Below are 17,730 nucleotides of genomic sequence, written 5' to 3' on the forward strand. Positions count from 1 at the left end.
ATATCCACTAAAAATATTTACACAACTGATGTTCCATACCTGGCATTTGGATCTGCTTTCCAAATATTTCTTAAAGAAATTAAACATTGGGATGATGTGAATATAGTTGAACCCATAAGGACTCTCTCAGGTGCCATGCACCTGAAATGTGCTTTTCAGAAAGGCTGCATTAGGATGAATTGTGGTAGGAGCAGTATTTGTACAGTATGCTGTCTTCATAATGGACTTGAAGTATTTGAGCATAGATACCACAGAGCTTACATCGTAATACAGTAGCTGCAGTTTGTGACAATGTGAAATGAAGGTTCTTCATGGTTTTCATATAATTCACATAATGTCATGCATATATGATGTGCAACAAGTAATTATATCTTGTGTTACTGTTTTCAACTGATGCTACTAAAAGTAGCATCCAATATTCTTAAATGAAATGCATTTTAAAATACTACAAAGCATTTTAGTGTATATGAAATTACTTATAGATGACCTGTTTCTTTTTAGACAATGGCCAAGGTTATAACAACAGTGCTAAAGTTCCCAGCAGATCAAACTCAGAAGATACTAGAACGAGAAGATGCTCGACCATTGGTAAGTTATATCAAGTTTATGCAAGAGGTTAGGTCCCAAGAATAAGGAATTATAAAATTTCTTTTATGTCTCCTTCTTCCCTGTGTCCACATTCAAGAAAAGTCCTTTTCTCCCTCCTTTCCTCTTCTTTAATGAAATGTCAAATTCCAGTTGTAGGTTTGAGTTTATAGAAAAAGTAAGGAAAAAAAGCAAGCATATTATCTTAACTATTATCTCTCATCATTGGTTAAGCTGTATTCCTGATAGCTCTGGGTGTAACAGAACAAAGCACATTCAGTTGTCACTGCTATTCTGCAGAATTTTCTAATCAAAAAAGTAATCTGACAAAAAAAAAAATCATGTTTTTTAAATTCAGAAGTTTCTGTGGAGTCATACCAGTTTTCATGAAAAATATGTCAAGAGAGATTTTTCAGCCCTGACAAAACCAAAAGGTATTTTGATTTAGAATAGAAAACTGATTAGCTGAATCACCTGGGGTATGTCTGTTTGAAGTGGGATATGTACCTTTTTATCTTGAGTATCCTAGCAGTATTGGGGTTTGGTTTAGGAGGTTTTGTTTGGTTGTTTTTTTTAAAAGTCTGCTTTATTTCTGTACTTCAAACCCATCAAAATATGTAAGGTTCACTCTGGGTCAGGACAGGTCAAAAATAAGAGTCTTAAACACTTCACTGAGGTTTTGTTTGGTTGGGTTTTTTCCAGTTTCAGTACACTTCTTATTATGTGACGGTTGCTTGGTATTTACCAGCTAATCTATTTAGCAGAAAGGTGAATTTGGGTTTGAGAAGCAGACCCAAAAAAGAAGAATATATGAGCATAAACATTTCTTTGGTATTACTGTTACTATTTGATGTATTGGAGCTAATTTTTATTAAGATAAAAAGAACAGTAATACTTCTGTCTATATTGCACCTGAACTCAACACTATGATCACTGTCTTTGTGGGTCAGCTTAGTAAAATATTTAGGAATTAAAATGAGAGGGATAATTGTATTGTGTTTCTCTTGCTGGCCTTGCATATATATCTATTTAGCACTTGCAGAAATAGAACAAAATGAAAATTTGAACATTTTTACATTTCAGTTGAAGTAGTTACAGTCCTGTTCATCCATTGAAACAAATTAAAAAAAAAAAAATCTACCATTTCATCTGCTTAAAGTATCAAATCTGAGGAAAGAATTAAATACTACAACATTTTCCTATACACTTAGTAGGTTTGAGAGTGACTTGCAATCTTAGAATGATATAAATGCTGATAACATTGCAGCTCCAATAAGCTCATGCCTCCCAAACATGATTTTCTCTTAATGCTCTCTTTCTTTGACTTTTAAGTAGAAAGCTGGTGAGGTTGGTTGGTTTGTTCTGGCATGCTAGAGTAGTATTTAGGAAACCTTTTGACTTCTCTGTTAGCCAAAAGAGAGGTTAGAGAGATGAACCTTATTTTGCAGTCCCTTCAGCTTTTTGATACTTGAAACCTAAAACCAATATTCACAATTTCTGATACTAAATAAAACTTTAACTTGAATTCATCCAACAAGTTTTGGTCCTTGGTATTAAATTTTGGCTAGAGCACACAGTGAGGTTTTTTTGCAGGCTGCAAGTGCTTTGGTTGTTAAGGATATCGTCATTTAAAGAGTTTCATGTCCAGATCAAAAACTCCTTGGGTTTCAGCAGTCATTTGCTGGCTCAGATCTAGCCTATGAATTTTCTCCTTTACAAATGTGCAGAGATTAAATTAGACATCTAATTGAAATTCAAATTTTTTTTCCTTCACTTTCAAAGTTACTGAATATATTTACTGAAGCACAAATTATTTGTTGGGGCGAGTCTTTTGTAATTCTGTTTAGGACTAAAAAGTTGGAAAGATCTTCATAAATTATTCTTCCAAGAAATATGCTTGGGTTTTTTTCTTACTTTATTTATTGGCATTTACTAACATGGCAGTAGTGTTTCTCCATACTTAATAAAAAAAATATCCGGTATTTAGTTCAGAACTTCATTGCTCATGAGATCTACAATATTAATGTGCATTTTTAACATAAAGCGTAGTTGTTTCTCTGTGTTAGTTTATTGCCAAACATCTATTACTAATTTTAATTTGTAAATTGTGAATTAACTGTGCTACTGGAAAAGACTAAGTGTGTGTAGTGCTAAGTATCTGTGAGTAATTATTTACCCTCATAGTAGACATAAAAAACAGATTTCTGAAAACTTCTAACAAATTCCTAGGTCAATACACTGATCTAGCATATGTTTATCTCTGTCACTAATCCAGCTTTTACTACGTAGTTGTTGTGATCTAACTGCAGCAGTCTCATCCATAAGCAGTAGATGTCCACAAGGTTCTTACCTACGCTATTAACCAAGTAGTCCAATAAGCTGTTTTCTTCCTGGCTTTGTAGTTTGCCTCACCTCGCAGTGGTATCTTCTGAGTATCCCGTCAGTCTGTGCTTAGTTAGCATGTGGTGAGTGAAGCCTAATACGTACTTGTTTTATTTAAAGATGAAACCTGTAGTATGAGATTAATCATTCTTCTGCCTTTTTTTTCTTGCTTGCTTTTGTTTGTTAAAAAAAAAAAAAATCAAATTTGTTTTCTGTGTGTATGATAAACGATAAACTTTGTTCTACTCGTAATCATGTTTTGCTTTACAAAGCCAATTTGGAAAATGGTAAATATTGATTCCAAACCAGTCTTTTGAGTTATAAGCAAAATTTGAAATGCCAGTTGAGCTACAGAGATCTCAGTTGTAGGGAAAAAAAATAAACAGACTTTAAATCAATTAATATGTAATATTAAATTTTATTGCACCTGGCTTTATTTTGTCTTTATTCACTTTCTGATCTCCTTTTTTGAATAGACAAGTCAGATTTATGGGAGACATACACCGTACTGCTTGAAATGAATTATTGCATGTTATAAATAGGAAAATGGATTATATTAAAAAAGATTGATGAAATATTCTCTGTAAAGGAATTAGGATATGATTGTGTTTAAACATCAGTACCTTTCTGAATCAGAGCTTCAGCAAGAGAAGCTAGAGCAGAGATGAGGGAGAACAATTTGGAGAGCTTTATGCTCTCATTTTATTATGCCTTTTCCCAGGTTTTATTAAGCTACATTGAAAAGCAGCAGCTGATTTAGGCCTAACGACTTGCCAAGCGGAACGAGCAACACACAGACAACAGCGGGTGAGAGAGGAGTAGGGTATAGAGCACACTGGCAACACTTGCTCTGTGCTGTTGTGCTTGAGTTGTTACTGATGTATATTTAAGAAACTCTTCAGATGAATTCTATAGGGTACAGTCAGCCCGACTTTCCTTTTCCTCCTTTGCAACTGAAAAGCTTTGTGCAGCTGCCGGGGGTTTGCTGGGTGCCCGTGGAGCAGTGGCTCTTGGTGGGCTGAGACGCAGCAGGTGTCCTGCCCCCCCAGCCTGAGCAAAGGGATGGACCTGGGCTGTTCCAGTGCCGGGTATCACGCTGCAGGTGCCAGGCTGTCTTCTCTCTTGCAATCATGCAAATATAGACTTCAATACAAAATAATATCTGTTTCAAAGGAAAAAATCTGTTCATTTTAGGAAGCAGTCATGGCTTCTACTTTATTTTGTGTGCTTTAAAACCCAGATCCACTTAGTTGCAGTTAAAATGCAGTAGAGTTTAGCCTGTTTGCCTCCCAGCCTTCATCACTCCTTAACAAAATCAGCAACCCTTTTTCCCAATTCTCTGTTGAAAATAATTGAATTGTTGGTAATGACGGAACAAAGCTATTTACACCACTATTGCAGAAAGCATGTTTGAAACTTAATTCCCATCATGCTGTCTGTGATGCTGCTGTAAAAAGTTCAGGTGTTCCCAGCCGCATTTGAAGCATATCACCGAAGGGCTTGATTTTGACCTTAATGTCAGCAATTACCTGTTATACTTTCATGACTTGAGCTAATATGTATGTAAACTGTTCAGACCTCATTATTATTGGATTGCAGTTTCTTTTTCTCAAGTCTTTTTGTGACTTATGTCAGTGAATTGACAGCAAATGGGGTAGTATTCTTGCATGTATAAAACTTAGAAATTAAGATGATGCTGACTTCATTGTGAAAGCAATAAATATTTTCCTGCTAGAGGAAGCTTTTTACTAGCCCCAAAATATTACTTCATCACTTCAATTTTGATGATAGTCCTTACGCAAAGAGGAAATCTTTTGTTTTTCATTGGATTAAGATGCAGCGATGCGGTAGACTGTCCATTTCCAGTGAGAATGCTGACTGTTTTGCTACAGGTTATTTTGGTTTTATCAGAGTTTCTCAACTATTTTGCAGATACTGGAATGGAATTACTTGCTTGAAATCAGTTAATAATTTGGCAACTTGACTTATCTGAAATTCTTCCATCTCCTATTCCTCTTAATAAACAGTGTCATTATTATTTTAATACTAAGTGCTTCTAAGTTGCTCTCAATAACGTAACATTTGTTCATTTTTCTAACTTCTCATTCTTCCAGTCATGGCTACGGCCATCTTGAAGACATTGTGACGAGAATGTCTCAAGACACTGCTGCTCAGAAATACGTTCATCTCTCTGGTGTTGGCCCTTGAGAAGGGACACAAAGAAAAGCTATTATTCAAGGTCACAAATAGAACAGCAAGAACCAAAACTCAGCACCACCTTTGGACCATGAATATAGTTAAAACTGCCTTGACAAGAAATGCTAATCAGGGGTTATCTGGTGATGAGTCTTTCTTCTCTTCTATTGAACACTGTCTTCTATTTTGTGTTAAAGGTTATTTTTTTAAAGGAGAGAAAAGACTGTATCCAAGGAAGTAATTGCCCACTACTGTATCTCTATACAGGCTTTACTGGGTGTTTTTTAAGAGTTGAAATAAATGGTTTGTTTTTTCTATTTATTTTTTTATTTTTGGAATGAATTGTGCAATACATTTTTGGATGGGTAGCGGTTGAGGTGACTTTTCCTGATGAACTAGGCATTCTTGATGACTACTGTCTCCCGATTCGATCTTATGATTGTTTGCTAAAGATCACTTCTACATGCTTTTGCCTACAGTAAATCCAAATTGCAGTACCTCATTTGTTTACTCCTAGCTTTTGTACTTATATTTTCTGGAGAAAAAGTACATTACTGTAAATTGTAAATAGTTAATACATAACTGTATCATACGCTGATCTGTGTTGGCACTAATCTGACAAGAGCCAAGATGAAATAAAGTCTATTTACTGTATAGTTTTGGAACTTCTTTGGTATGGTTTTTCTTTTGAAAGGATCCACCAGTTTTGTTCTTATTCCTGTTTAAGACATTCTTAGCCAAGGCATTTCTAGGCTGAAACCCCTGTCATAAAAAGAGCTATTCAAGTACGTTGAGCTGTAAGAAGTCAGTGGAGACCTTCAGATATTCAAGGGATCACAATCTGGGAAACGGGCATGTGGTGAACTGAAGAGCTGGTGTGAAAGTACAGCAAGTAGGGAAGCTTGCTTTGTAGAAGCTTTAAATTACGGGATTTTGTTCTTTTAAATAATGCCTGTCTGCTCATTTTGGCATATAAGTTATGATCCTCTGAAGCGATATGCGAGTTTGGATAAATTTAACTTGTTACCCAGCTACTGTGATACCATATCAATAACCATCATTGGTACTATGTGCTAGTTTCTCAAGATGGTTCAAGGTGATCAGTCCTCCACAAATATGATTTTTAACATGTGTTGATAGGAGCAGCAGTCCTCTGCATAGCTCAAGTCTGCACATAAACAGGCCTTCTAAATACACTGCCTGCCTGAAAGACACTTCTGAATACTGCTAGGAAGCGATGGTTGGTTGCTGGTGCTGTCAGGCCTGGAACATGCATCCTGCTATGAGGATGTCTGTTCTTCTGGATGCTCTCCTGTTAGCTGAGGAAAACAGCAGGTCCTCCTGGCCGCAGAAACAGGTTTGGCTAATGTGCTCTGGTCCAAACTGACAGATTTGATTTGTTATGCTGCTCCAGCTGTTGTGCCCAAGGACACTAGCCACTATTTTGTATTTCTGTGTACCCAAATTTTGTATTTCTCATACTGTCAGCTAAATAATCTCAGCTTCATATGCTATTAGAGTTGCAATTACCTTGGCATTGTTGGCATTTCAGTACTCTGCATCCTCAGTATTCGCCTCTGATGATCTATGGAGTTCATCCTTTTCCCTCATAACTCCCCCATAACCAGCTGTGAGATCCAGCTGTTCCTCACGACACTACCCCCTTTGTCAGCTTCTCTGTTACCTGTCAAGTTCAGCCGTTTCTCCTGACATGTCCAGTGGTTTTCTACATCCTGTTCTGTTAGTTTACCCTCAGACCAGAGCATAGATAGCAGCCTAATATTTGTGTGTAGCTCCAAAGAATAAGCACAGACCAATGACATGTATGATGTTTGATATTGTTGTGGTTTGATTTGGTTTTGGTTTGGTTTTTTGTTTGGTGTTTGGGGTTTTTTTGCAAATGCACTGGGATTCACCTTTTCTGTTGTCTGCATGAAAAGAAATGAAGAAGCTGGATTTATTTGCACAATTTTGTATCCAAACAAAGCTGGGAGAAGTACAACACTTTGAGTTTTCCAACAACCATTGTGGCCACCAGCTGTCTAAAGAATACATCTGGCTTTAAATTATTATTTATGGTCTAAAGGGACATGGCTTGTCTTTGATAGTTAAGGACCTAGAGTTCCATCTTTTATTTTCTACTGCCTTGTCTCTGGCAAAATCTTTTCATTTTCATGCTGCTTTATTATTTATAGTTGCTTTTTTTTTGAGCTTTTTCCTTTTATCAAATGTATCAAATTTGGTTTAAAAAAAAAAATAAATTTCTTTGTAATGGTTTCAGTTGTAAGATCTTCTCTTTGTGTCCGTTGCATGGCAGAACGGCACCTTCCAGCACATCGCCCCACACAGCAGCAGCCTGGGCCAGACCTGCATGGGGACGTGTGGCTGTGAAACGTGTGTTCCTCTCACAGCTGGCTGAGAATTTGCAGCATGTTGCTATGGCTATCGTCACAGCAATCTAAAACATAGGAGTTCCAGGTTTCCACGTAAGGTATATGTTGTCTTAGGCTTTGGGAAATGAAATGCAGGGACCCATTACTCTGACAGAGAGTATCACTGTGATCACTTACAGTTCTCTTGTCTTTACAAATAGGCTATTCTTCCACACCTTCTCTTTTTCTTCTTTTCTCTTTCCATTTTCCATACTAGTTATAGACTGTATTTTGTCAGGTATGACGTAAGTGCAGTGGAGCAAACTGAAATAGTCTGTATAATATTCATAAAACATTGCATGGAGTAAATAACTTTTTTTTTCCTTAAGTGACCTAATTAAAGAACACAAAGGACAGTATAGGACATTATATATCCTTCATTCTTTTTTTTTAAAACTAAAATCAGATAACCACTCCCCAAATTCACATTTTGAAAAAGTTACATTTTTTTTCTCCTTCTATATATAACTCATAAGCAAACACAGAACTGTTCCATAACATAATGGGAAATTGTGTTGAGTAAAGGAGTTTTGGCAGACTGAAGTTTTAACTGCTTCTAGATTATTTTTCTTAAAGAGAATACATAAATAAAAGATTACTTTAGAGTTGAAATAAAGGAAATGAGTTAGGGTGAAAGCATGAAAATAAGAGCTTCACTTTGAGTAGTGTTTTTTTCTGGTTTTGCAGTGTCATAAAATACTGCTCGAAGTGCCAGTGTGACTATAAACTAATGTACTCCAGGCCACAAATAATTCTGATTAAAAAATATTCTTGTTTAGACACACACAGCTAAAAGCAAGATTGTGTCAAAGTTTTGGCTGTCTTTTTAGCAAAGGTTAGAGGATCCTAAGCTTGTTCAGACTGGATTGTTAAAAGATGCTGCTGCAATAGAATGTTATTTGGACTTTGCACGTAAAACCAGGGGAAAGTTCAATATACATTGTATTTATGATTTTATAGATACACATGTGCATAGAAAAAATGTGTAGATCTATCTATAAAACATTTTAAGTCTTGTCTTTAAAAAGTGTCCTCTAGTGTCCTAAGGATTAAACATTGTTAATTTAGTTGAAAAGTACTATGTTTTTTATTCCAGTGGAATATTTTTATTCCAATATTCCAATATATATTGGAATATTCCAGTATATTCCAATATACCAGTATTGGTAACATACTATTTCACACTTTTTATAAAAATGTATATAAATGCATCCAACTTCCGGTTCTGCCATTTATGGTCCCTCTTTCTGTGAGCTATACTAAAGTTCATTTTCTTTCCTACATAGTGCGTGGTAGCTAGTTCTCTCTAAAATGAGGATAAATACTGAGAAGATTGGCTGCGTTTTGTAATTCATACTTCTTGTGTGCGATCTTATTGTCCATCCATGTGTGCTACAGAAAACATTTTTTTTCCCTCTGTGGAGTTTAAGTGGATAAGCTTATTTTTCATTTGCTTTTTCAAGAAAAGACAGCTCTTTCACAACACCATTACTGATTCCTTTTGGAAATGAAGATAAGCAGGAACTGGCAGCCTCTCCCCAACGTGTGGGATATCCAGACCCATCTATATATGAATCCTTGTGGCTGTTCCTCGACGCTGGTCCTCAAAAGCATTGCTGGCATGGGATTTTCAAGCTATTTGGTTGTATATATTCATAATGTTGCAAATTAGAGATGCTAGGACAGAAGCAGTAAGTTGCATGTTAGTCTGCGTTGCGTTTATGATCTAGGAGGTGCTACCTTTAATTTTCTCTTCTCTTGCAGGCTCTCATTTACACTGATTATAGTCTTCCTCTGTTAAGGTTGAGTTAGTGTCCTCTATCTATTAGAGTAATTTCAAAGGCATGTTGACATAAAGTCAGGACATCTCTAGAGATTTCTTTCATTGTAGAACAGTGACAGCTATCATTTCCTACAGTTGCCATTTAATACCATGTGACATTTCAGAGAAGCAGTAATTAAGCCCATGGTAATTACCTGTTATCTTATGGCTGTGCTAGCACATCGTGGTACAGCAATGGGTGATGATGGAGTTAAGTCTGGTCCAGACATCTGCTGTGATGTGTGACTTGCATCTCTTGGTTGGAGCTTCTAGAGCAGCCCGGGTCACATCATCAGCTGGTGGCTGTGATGGGCAAATGAAGAAGGTAGTTGTTTTCTAATTAGGCATGTTGCTGTAACCAAAGCCACTTAGATTTCGCAGAGAGCTTTTCCAAACAGAGACGAAGGCCTGCATGGCCCTGGGGGCTGACCAGGTTCAGGCTCTGGGGGGCAGCCTAGGGGCTGATAGCGAAGCAGGTCTGCACGCCGGTGGCAGAGACCGCGCTGCCTGCTGAGCTGTGCCTGCCTCTCCCTGTGGCTGCACGGCCTGAATCTCCAGCACTTCTGTCGGCATTTAACGTCACTGAAAGGAAAAGGGATGAATAGCAGAGTGTATGCTGTAATCTTTGCCACTGTTTATATTTTGGAAACTTTAGTGGTCCAAGAAAGTATCTAGCCTTCTTATTTAGATCTATGTTGTTACAGTGCTGATGTCGGCAAGAAATATAGCTGTGGCGTTTAGCGGCGCTACGCATCGCCCAGTTCTGTTGGAGTAAGGGAAGCACTTAAAAGTTTTCTGACTTGGATGAGGCAGTAGTATATCTTTTGCAAATGAATCAAAATGATAAAACAAACAGTATGTACCAATTTAGAACAGGCATCTCTCCGTGCAGCCAACATAAGCTCTGTGGTTCCTTAACTGTGAACTGCTGCTCCTGCTGGGTCTCGCCAGTCTTTCTCACACAAGCCACAAGCTCTGGAGAAACAGCTGAAATGGAAAACTAAGAGAATGGGTATCTGAGTGAGAAAGAGAAGTAGGTACAGAGTAAAGTTATTTGAGATGTCAGATTCATCATGGCAGATCAGATGAGAAGTATTAAATATATTACTGGCTTTGTGTAGAAGTTTTGAGTTGACTGTGTTTACCGTGTCTCTGACCAACGCTCCAGCTGTTCTTGCAACCGATCAGCTGTTGTGGAGAGTATATAAGTAAGGCTCAAGCTGTCTAGAAGTAGACCTCGCCACTGCCCATGAGATTTTTGTGCCCCTACGCATGAGAATTGCTGGAATGGAATATCCCATGTTAATGAAACTGGATATTCTGGTTCACTTACACGTCTATATATCTTTATGGATACCACCAAATTATCATCCTTGCTGATGCAACAGATTATGCTGGAAATGATCTGCAGGATTGAAAACAATAGACTTTCCTTTATTCCTTAACAAAACGGGCAGTACTTCCCTATGCCTAGAAGTGGAAGAGCCCACTGGAGATGGTTTGTAAGCTTGAAATTACTAAATTGCGAACTATACAAAAAGAAGGCAGAGGCAATCCAACAATTGTTGTTGTTGGATGTCGTGATGGCTATCCAGGGCTTATAATATACAGAGTAGTATGCCTTAAAAATAATTGAGATTCTTTCCCCTTCTCATAGCCTAGGCTAGGACCAGAGTTACATGGCCCTTTTAGAAGGGGAGGGAGTGGGGAGAGAAGAAAGGAGGGATGAGGTGAAGGACTAGGGTTTTCCTTTACAGTAATAAAAATAATAAGTAGGCTGAGCTATCTTCAGAGAGAACGTTTTGTTTTCCCAGACTGAATCCTAGCTTCAATTTCCCTGAAAAGTGTTTCCACGTAGAAAGAAACTGTCCTCACCTTGACGCCCTGCAGCCACAGTGAGTGTTATCTGCACGTTATTTAAAGCACAGCATGCTCCAGCCCTGAGATTCCAGTACCGTTACTCACTGAATTAAAATCTGATGCAACCACAAATTCAGTACAGGAGGTGTCCAGCTTAGTTAAGCGTAGATCATTTTTTTTTTTCCCTCAGGTTCAGGTAGCACATACAGGACGTGATGATTCTAAGGTATTAGACTTTTTGAGATGAAGCACAGTTTCTGTGTATTTTATGCAGGCTTTGCCATGGTAGGACCTTAAATAGAAATGTTGCTATAAATACAGGGTAAACAGGAGAGATCCAGGTTGCCTGTACTTTTCCTCAAGATGAGGGTATCCCCGTGCTACCTGAAAATACTCTGGAGGTTGTTCTGGTCTTACAGCACTCTCCTTGTTCAACCAATGAAGAAATACTGAACTGCCATGCCAGTCCCTGGGAACTGGGGTGTGCCTTTATCTATGGGCCTGTCTGACCTTGATCTGTAGGGTTTCTTAATTATTTTTTTAAATGTAACTTGCTTAACACAATAATAGAGGAAGAGGGCAGAATGCACTGGTGGCAGTGGCCAGCATGAATAAGGTCTTACAAGGAGATGTGTGGTTGCTTTGTAGTGTGCTGCGCACGGCCATGTGTAGGACCTGCTGTGTATAGGCTTTTGAGCATAAGCAGATATACAGCCTTACTTACGTGTAGTGGTATGAAACCTTTTTTTAAAAAACAAGCTTAGTGATTAGAGACAGCCTTTCTGCTTGGAAAGCTAGACTTGACCTCACACCTTCTGGATGGGCGCATCTGGACACCTCGATAAACCAGAAGTTTTGGCAGAGCCACCAGCTTCCTCTAGGCAAGAAGAGCACTGTGGGCCAGAGACCTGCGGGGCAGCCACCAGCGTTGGATTGTACAGGTGGTCTCTTCAGCTCCTCTTTTATCTGCTGGTTATGTGCAATTATTCATTAAGCACTTTTCATTAAACACTTTATTTCACTTGTCTTCGCTGACCCTTTCCAGGCCTTGTGCATCAGTGTCTCCTTAGAAATAAGTTTTTAAACAGGCAGAAGGTGAGGGTGACTTTGAGTGAGCTGCTAGACAGCATGGGTCTTCTCTCTGTTTTATACAGTATGGGGAGACAGCACAAGAGGCAAGTGCATGAAGTCACTGGCTTATTTTTAGGTTGAGAATAAGGGTGTGTGTTTCTGGGAGGGATGCTGACTATAGGGAAGCCAGAATTAACGTTTACTTTAGATAAGCTTTAATATTGACTAAAAATAGAAGTCGATTTATGTATTGTTCCTTCAGTACGATTCTGATGCTTTTCAGAAAGCCCTTTGTGGCTGCAGTAATGGCATACTATAGTTAAAGAAACAAGTAAACACGGACAAGAGGAGGTAAAAATAACTTCAGTTCATGCCCTTTTGACAAGGTGACAATAAAACTTTGCTTATATCTCATTTCACTGCTGCTGTCAACTAATTGTGAGCATAGTTTATTTAATGCATCACCCTGGGATGCCTGGAGTAATTTAGCATGTGTCAGGGAAGGCAAGGGACTGGAACATCTCACCTGATTTCATGTGTGCTGTGACTAGCCCAGCTGGGCTGGTGCTAGTGGTGGTGATGATGTTGCTGAGGACAGAAGCATGGCTTCCTTTCACCTGGGACACGCAGGGCTGTAAGCACTCACAAACAGGGTGTGGAAGCATCATGTACTCTTATTTTGTTCCAAAGGTTCTGCTTTTCTCCGGGCTCAGAGATGAGGCTGAGTTTGGACTATTTATTTCTTATGGAGGAGCCTCTACCAAAACCCCAGTCTCACAGCTTGGGCAGGACAGCCATTGTCTCCATTTTGGAAGACATCCCAAGCGTTTTCTCACATTGCTAAGTGCCACCTGGTCAGTCCTCATCAACTGAGTGAGAGGGCTGGAGTGTGCAACTGTGTTTGATTAGTGATGCTAGAAGCGACTCAGTAGAAATCAGCAGGTGAACCATGAAACTGTCACATCAGCCTCCAAATTTGTCTTGTTTTCTTGCTAGTCTATGGAATGACAGGGTTGTTACTGCCAAAGTCCTCCCAGAACCTCTCTTATACCAGGGCAGGTCATTGAGGTGTGTGACCAATGTTGCTCATAAGTAAGAGAGCCTGCTGTGTTACCACGACTGCTGTGCTTCTCTCTTCACATTATTTATAGTGAGTATCACTCTGAGGATTTGCAAATTCCTTGCTTTAATTCCACTGATATACACTGAATTATACCTGCAAAAAATTTTGTCCCAGAGGGTGGGGGGTTTCAGGGGTTTTTTTGCTTTTTCATTGTTTGTTTTTCTAAGATCACTGGCGTCAACACAACATCCTTCTTGCTATCCGGGTGCTCAAATTCAGTGTTTTTCACATTATTAAGCTGGATAACTGCCACTTCTGGCATATCTCATGCCAATAACAAGTCCTATGGAGTCCCATAGTTTACTTTTCTGAACTACTGTGTATGACCAGCACACATCAAATTAAGCCATAGCATAGTCGGCAATTAGGAGGAACTGGGTCACAGAAGGGTCCTCTGTATCCCAAATTATTTGGTTAAGGGCTCAAGCTTTGAGTGCCCATGCACACAACTGCAAAAAGTGTCTTTTCTGTGTGAGGAGAACAGGATTGGATCTCTCAAAGATGATAAATTAAGTTATTGTTCACCTGAACTTTTCACACAAGGAGCGTATGATCATTAACATATGGAATAATAAACATTGAGTGACTGGCTAATGGAAAGCAGATGTGCCAAGAATGCCAAGCAAAACGTTTGAAAGCTGTGTTGTAAACTGGACCTTTCGACAAGCGGCCAAAGCTCGTGTGACCACCAGGGTCTCAGAGTAATAGATTTAGAAATGGAGGCTAAAAGGGAAAGTAGAGACACGACTTCGATGTATAAATCAGTGAGACTTAGTATCCTGTAGAAAAATGGTCGATCACAGAATCCACCATGTGGCCAGTATTTCATGACTTACTAGTATCTAGTACGTGTTTCCCACTTGTGATTTTTGTTTTGATGTAGTGAAATGAGATAAAAGAGACAAAGCCTTAGGGGTAAAAAAGCATACCCCAAAGCATTAGGGGTAAAAAAATCTAAACCGTCCAACTCCATTCAAGCTTCTGGGAACCCTTCCCTGAGTTTCAGTGGGTTAGGTCCAGGCTGTTGAAAAGGACCTCTATCACTGGAGGTTCACTAAAAAGTGAAAATCAAATGAAGGAGACAATCAACAGTCTCTTTAGAATTATATACCTAATATCTTTAGCTTAAGCTGAATGCCGTCTTTGCTTCAGTCTTTACTGCACAGGCCAGCCCTCAGGAGTCTGGCACTTTGGAGGAAACAGAGAAAGCCTGGACAAAGGAAGACTTCCCCTTAATTGAGGAAGACCAAGTTAGGGAACAGTTAAGTACACTGGATATCCACAAGTCCATGGGTTCTGATGGGATGCGCCCGCAAGTGCTGAGGGAGCTGGCAGAAGTCATTGCTGGGCCACTCTCCATTATCTTTGAAAGGTCGTGGAGAACAGGTGAGGTGCCTGAGGACTGGAGGAAAGCCAATGTCATCCCAGTCCTCAAAAAGGGCAAGAAGGAGGACCCGGGAAACTACAGGCCGGTCAGCATCACCTCCATCCCTGGAAAGATGATGGAACGGCTCGTTCTGGGCATCATCTCAAAGGATGTGGAGGAAAAGAAAGCTATCAGAACTAGTTAACAGGGATTCACCAAGGGGAAACCATGTCTGACTAACCTGATAGCCTTCTACGATGGCATGACTGGATGGATAGATGAGGGGAGGGCAGTGGATGTTGTCTACCTTGACTTCAGCAAGGCTTTCGACACCGACTCCCACAGCATCCTCATAGGTAAGCTTAGGAAGTGTGGGTTGGATGAACGGACAGTGAGGTGGATTGAAAACTGGCTGAAAGACGGAGCTCAGAGGGTCGAGGGTCGTGATCAGTGGCACAGAATCTAGTTGGACGTCCATAACAAGTGGTGCTCCCCAGGGCTCAGTACTGGGTCCAGTCCTCTTCAATATTTTCATCAGTGACCTGGATGAAGGGATGGAATGTACCCTCAGCAAGTTTGCTGATGACACAACACTGGGAGGGGTGGCTGACACACCAGAAAGCTGTGCCGCCATCCAGCGAGACCTGGACAGGCTGGAGAGTTGGGTGGAGGAGAACCTGAGGAAGTTCAACAAGGGCAAGTGTAGGGTGCTGCCCCTGGGGAGGAATAACCCCTGCACCAGTAGAGGTTGGGGTTGACCTGCTGGAGAGCAGCTCTGCAGAGAGAGACCTGGGAATCCTGGTGGACAACAGGATGCCCATGAGCCAGCAATGTGCCCTTGTGGCCAAGAAGGCCAATGGCATCCTGGGGGGCATCCGGATGAGCGTGACCAGCAGGTGGAGGGAGGTCATCCTGCCCCTCTGCTCTGCCCTGGTGAGGTCCCATCTGGAGCACTGCGTCCAGTTCTGGGCTCCCCAGTTTCAGAAGGACAGGCAACTGCTGGAGAGGGTACAGCAAAGAGCTATGGAGGTGATAAGGGGACTAGAATATCTCTCTTATGAGGAAAGGCTGAGGGTGCGTCTCATTAACGCCTATAAATACTTAAAGGGTGGGTGTCAGGAGGATGGGGCCAGTCTTTTTCCAGTGGTGCCCAGTGACAGGACAAGAGGAAACGGACACAAACTTGAACATGGGAAGTTCCATCTAAACATGAGGAGGAACTTCTTTAGTTGGAGGGTGGCAGAGCCCTGGAAGAGGCTGCCCAGAGAGGTGGTGGAGTCTCCTTCTCTGGAGACATTCAAAACCCGCCTGGACACATTCCTGTGGGACCTGCTCTGGGTGGACCTGCTCTGGCAGGGGGCTGGACTAGATGATCTCCAGAGGTCCCTTCCAACCCCATATCATTCTGTGAATTAAAAGCGTATATTGTGTGGGGAGGTCAGTGTAGGCACCTCATTCAGTTTTCCCGTGGGAACTCAACCTGAACATGTTACCTAGCAAAAGTAATTCCTCTTGCATTTGATGCAAAAATTGAGGGTGACATCTCCTTAATTTAATACAGTTTGTACCATGACAATCGTGGTCTGGATTTGCTAGTACATCTGGATGCTGCAAGTGATTTGATGTCTAACAGGCTGATACAGTACAAGTTGAAATGTAGGCAGCTCCTCCCAGTGTGACTGTAGTCATTTCGGAAGCACAGAGCTCTGTCCCTGTCAATCCAGCCATCTCCTACCTCATTTAGGCAAGTGAATGGTGGAGGCAAGTGAATGGGCAGAGTTCCCTCTTACTCCAAAATATGTGATATTTATCATCTTTGGTGTGTATATAATAATAGTTTTGTCTTTTGTAGTTATTCCTTTTATGTATTTATTACAAAGCAACACCCCTCTCAGCCTCAGCAGTGATGGGGGCTTGAAAAGAAAGAAGTCTTTTCTCCTTACAGTGCAGTGAAAGGTGGCAGTGCTCTTATCTTTCCTTCAGTGGGGGAGACAACCACAATTAAGCTTTTGCAGGAAGCTGCAGTGAAAGAGGAATTGAAGAGGATGCTCTGTACCTGGTATGCAAGAAGAGATACAAAAAAATGCCTGGAAAACATCTCATCCGCTGAAAGACTAAGGAAGCTGGGTCTCCTGAGCTCCTTACAGCTGAGTCTGAAGGTGTATTAGATCACACAGCTCTGTGGGAGCTGACTGAAAACTAACAGCAGTATTGTCATTAAGACCCGATGTACAAGCAGTGTTACCCATCTCCTTGGATTGAGCCCTTGCCAGAGAAATACAAGGAATGCCTGCAAAGAATCAGCAACTCTCTAAGCCACAATGGGAAAATTTTAACACGAATGCACTTCAGACCTCCTCACTAAGCACGTGTACGCATAAGGATTGGGAGAGGCAGCAGCCTTCCTGCTGATGAGCTCATGGGATGCTTTCCCATCCTTACCATGTCTCTGCTGACAGATGCTGGGGTGGGAGAAGGGGACGTAGCCCCTTCCCACCCACTCCCACAGGAGCGCAGCCCCTCTCCAGCTGTGGCTGAGAGCGAGTGGGAGGGAGCTGGGGACAGGCTAGAGGAATCCACACCTGAACAGGCGGAGCTCAAAATAGATGGTAAAATAAGCTTAGGGCAACTGTACTCATTAAGTCCTGGGTGCCGGTAGGAAGTCAGTGAAAATGCGGAGTAACTTGTGGATGTAGATTGGCAATAAATCCTCCACCACAATAGTACCACAGGAATGCCACAGCACCACTTGGATATAAATGCAGGGACACGCAAATTAACATGCCAAAATGTGATGTCCTAAAATCAAATAAGGTATTGGTCAAAATAAAGAAAATTAGATTTAGTTCAAGATGTGCAGCACTGGAGCAAAATTCTATATATATTAAAAAAA

The 17,730-nt window shown here is 40.5% G+C and overlaps 1 protein-coding gene across 2 annotated transcripts in view; it reads left to right on the forward strand.

The window, feature by feature from the left end:
• Positions 1–5,826, forward strand: part of GOLGA4 (golgin A4) — a 70,495-nt gene extending 64,669 nt beyond the window's left edge. The window contains exons 24-25 of one of the 2 annotated variants that reach the window (XM_074151058.1): positions 502–588; positions 5,082–5,826. In XM_074151058.1, coding sequence (XP_074007159.1) covers positions 502–588; positions 5,082–5,102 — 108 coding nt within the window. In that variant the 3' untranslated portion in view covers positions 5,103–5,826. Of the gene's footprint in view, positions 1–501; positions 589–2,987; positions 3,051–5,081 lie in introns of those variants that run through there. The other variant, XM_074151057.1, reaches the window with a different exon arrangement.
• The last annotated feature ends 11,904 nt before the right edge of the window (positions 5,827–17,730 follow it).

The sequence above is a fragment of the Numenius arquata genome, chromosome 7 (genome assembly GCF_964106895.1).
Source record: "Numenius arquata chromosome 7, bNumArq3.hap1.1, whole genome shotgun sequence".
Lineage (NCBI taxonomy): Eukaryota > Metazoa > Chordata > Aves > Charadriiformes > Scolopacidae > Numenius > Numenius arquata.